Source organism: Cryptomeria japonica, chromosome 2 (assembly GCF_030272615.1).
Source record: "Cryptomeria japonica chromosome 2, Sugi_1.0, whole genome shotgun sequence".
Lineage (NCBI taxonomy): Eukaryota > Viridiplantae > Streptophyta > Pinopsida > Cupressales > Cupressaceae > Cryptomeria > Cryptomeria japonica.
The window spans coordinates 248,988,192-248,991,425 of record NC_081406.1 but is presented as its reverse complement, the minus strand read 5'-3'; the positions used below and the strand labels follow the sequence as shown (position 1 = coordinate 248,991,425).

The window sequence follows — 3,234 nt, the reverse complement described above, 5'->3', positions numbered from 1 at the left end:
GGTGTTTTGGACTTTGCATGCTTTTCTATTTGCTGACTACTTATGGGTCTTATAGGCTGTTTGACCCCATAGACGTTACGAAAAACATTAATTCATTCTATGCATAAAACATTATGAAGGTAAATATGAAAGTTATAGGTTTATGTCTCAGGCATGGTAGCTCTCAAGGTATATGTGTTTCTAGCTTAAGTGAAGTTTTTAATTCGAAAGGCAAGTTTATAGGGTGTATAGAATTCAAATCAAAGATCTAGCTTAAGTTTTTAATTCAGAAGGCAAGTTAATAGGGTGTATAGAACATGTTATGCCAATATGTGCAAGATATGCACATTCTCAAAAGAAAATAGTAGAGACTACAAAATTTTTGAAACATATCTACAGAAACAACTCAAGTTTCTGGATGTCTGAACCCAAGAGATTTGGTGCTTAGACTCACAATTGTTAGTGTTTGGGATGTATCCACGCTCTTAAACCCAACAAAATTTTCAATTCAAATCAACTAAAGGAGTTGTCTCTGTAACTAGAAACTTGGAAGGTAACCTTGGAAACCAATTAAGTGCTACCAGTGCTGAAATGCAACAGAGGCCATCATATTTAATAGAAATCACAAAAGTATGTTTTTCTTCTGGTATGTACAGTCTTCGTAAATCAATACTCTGTTTCCTCCAAAATAAATGCCATGTTTTCACTGAAAGGGGATCTTTACCAAAAAAGTATGAGAGCAATATAGGATATTAGAATTCATCCAGGTGATTTGAAGAAGAAAAGTAAATAAACTAGAAGACTTGACTTAACCAAGAAACTCAATTCTAGGTTAACTGCTACACTTAATGTGAATTTATTCCTCTGAAATTGGCAGCCACATATACAAGAATTCTAGAAAATCGAACTTAAGTTGTAAAGGCAAATCTACATAAAAAACCAATGGAGTCTTCCATAAGAAATGCATTCCACAACCCAAATCAGATCAGCAAACTGAAACAAAAACAATTGTTAGTGTCCAAATAAGCTTTATTTTTATTACAGAACCAAACTAGGTGCAGGGATTTATCTTGTGGTGTAAACCTCTCACAAGGAAAGCTTTGCTGCATTGGTTCATATGTGACACAGAGAAGCTATATGCATTGAAATCAAAGACATGAGGTCTGAGAGGTCAACGAAACTATACACCTTCATCAGCCATTCTGATATCTCCTTATCATTCTCATTTCAATCCAAACCACAATTTTCCTTCAAAAAGGATCCTTGCCCAACTCACATGCTGAAGGCTTCAGATCTCCACAGTGCATATATTTTTATGTTTGGCTTAATGGTCATGGTGTCGATTCTCATGTTTTCCTTCAAAAAAGGGTTTCATAAAACTTTCGTCCACACATGTATAATCAGTTCCCTCAACAAGGTAGAGTCTAATTCCTGGAATTATTGAATATAATTTGACATCTTTCCTGGATCAAAACAAAAACATCTGTAATCAGGCTCTTGAATATTATTTTAGAACCACCAAATTGCTTAAAGCTATGTTAAAAAAGTATTGCCTTGAGTACAAATGAAATGAAATTTTTATTAATTTTTTACTTAATATTTAACATGCCCTTTTCTTCTCATACCATTAACCTATTTTGGTTATGAATAAATAATGATATAAATTTGAAATTTAAATTTGAGAGTCAAGATTCAATTTTGAGAAGAATCTAAAAAATTGTTATCCATCAAGATTCAAAACCTTTGAAGATGTGATAAGAGATGAAGTCGCGAAGATTTTGACTAAATGGATATCTCTTAGTTTTTAGCTCTTAACCAAATAGATATCAACATACTCCCATATAGAATAGCAAAGCAAAATCTCCATAAAAAATGCTATTAATTATTTAACTATTAAACAATTTATTGTAGGATTACAAGCAATTCCAGTGAGGATCACTGGTATAAAAAGCCCAACAAAACATCTTTCATGAAATGGCAATGGGCACTGAAATTTGAAAAAAGAAATTAAGAAAACAAGAGATGAAAACAGAATCACCTGTACTCCTCCTCTTGTTGGTGGCAGGGGGCAGGACGAAACTGAGGGCCCTCATCATAGCCTTCACAAATTACTTCACCATCCCTGCTTCTATAGAACAGAATTCCATCACATTCATCCTGACATGCCTGTACATTCATTAACCAATAAATGAGAATGGAACTGAAAAAATCAGCAACATTCACACACAACCCAAATTAAGAAACTTAAAAAGGGCAAAAACAAAAAATGAAAAAAGAAGAAGGGATCCTCACCATCGTTTCCTCAAACTTGAACTTTTTAGGGAATAGAGTCCGTGATGCAGAGCGGTCTGTTCTTATGGCCGTTTTCATTTTCCGCAAGCCTGAACCAGAATTTTTTTTCACAAGGCCACCAGAAGCCCTGGGAAAACCACCTTTGAACCATACCACTAATGCCATTCTTCTGCTGCACAGCTTTGAATGTAGCAAATTATTTATTGAGGGACTGGCAAAGATGCTTAGATCACTTGACAATTACATGCTCAGAAAGAGTCCAAGTTTAAGCACTGTTATATGCGCAGGGTGGAGCCAAATGGGTACTGGACGACAAACTGATGATATGGGTAGCCCGTTTGATTTCCGCGGTATTCCAGTATTTGTGAATGTCGCTCCAAAGCTTGCAAATGCCGGTGGGTGGGGGCCAGGTGGCTGTGAGCCATTTGAGCAACAGAGAGATGAATTAATTGTTGTCATGTGGAAAGTTGTGTACGCCTGATGATTGATCCTATATAAAAGTTGGAAGTGATGTTTTGTTGATTAATGGTAAGTAGGGTTTTGAAAGGTACTAGAATTTTGTACAGGGTTTCGGAATAAGCTTGAAGGATTAAGTGATGGTATCTATTTATTAATTAAATTTTATTTATAATAATTTTTTTATCTTTCATAAATTTAATATCATTTATTTTCAAAAATTTATTTTATATTATTAGGGATAAAATTTTACTTAGTGTAAGGTTCTCATATCATTAGAGATGAATTTGGGATCATGCCCTCAACAAATTTGGGGAACAGTCCTTAGCTTTTAGCCAAAGAAGATATAAAACTTTCATTAAAAAAAATAAAATTTTAAGTGATATTATTTATCTATGAATTTCAATATCATTTATCTTCAATTTTTTATTTTTTTAATATTTCATTTTCTATCTTGATTTAGAAAGGTGAGTTCATAACTTATTTGGATTAGTTCTAAGCATGTAG

General features: G+C 33.8%; 1 protein-coding gene across 1 annotated transcript; it reads right to left on the bottom strand.

Moving 5' to 3' along the window:
• Nucleotides 1–973: 973 nt before the first annotated feature.
• Nucleotides 974–2,627, bottom strand: LOC131035031 (uncharacterized). The gene is made up of 3 exons (XM_057966670.2): nucleotides 2,272–2,627; nucleotides 2,018–2,145; nucleotides 974–1,442 (listed from the first exon to the last, which is right to left on the bottom strand). Exons 1-3 carry the CDS (start codon nucleotides 2,434–2,436, stop codon nucleotides 1,304–1,306), a joined length of 432 nt encoding a protein of 143 aa, XP_057822653.2. The 5' UTR covers nucleotides 2,437–2,627; the 3' UTR covers nucleotides 974–1,303.
• Nucleotides 2,628–3,234: the final 607 nt, after the last annotated feature.

Bases quoted from the DNA above. Each gene is read 5' to 3' on its own strand.
- LOC131035031 (XM_057966670.2), bottom strand. From the start codon at position 2,436: ATGGCATTAGTGGTATGGTTCAAAGGTGGTTTTCCCAGGGCTTCTGGT. The intron at 2,146-2,271 runs GTGAGGATCCCT...ATGAATGTACAG, and splicing joins TCAAGTTTGAGGAAACGATG to GCATGTCAGGATGAATGTGA. The intron at 1,443-2,017 runs GTGATTCTGTTT...GTTTTGATCCAG, and splicing joins CAACAAGAGGAGGAGTACAG to GAAAGATGTCAAATTATATT.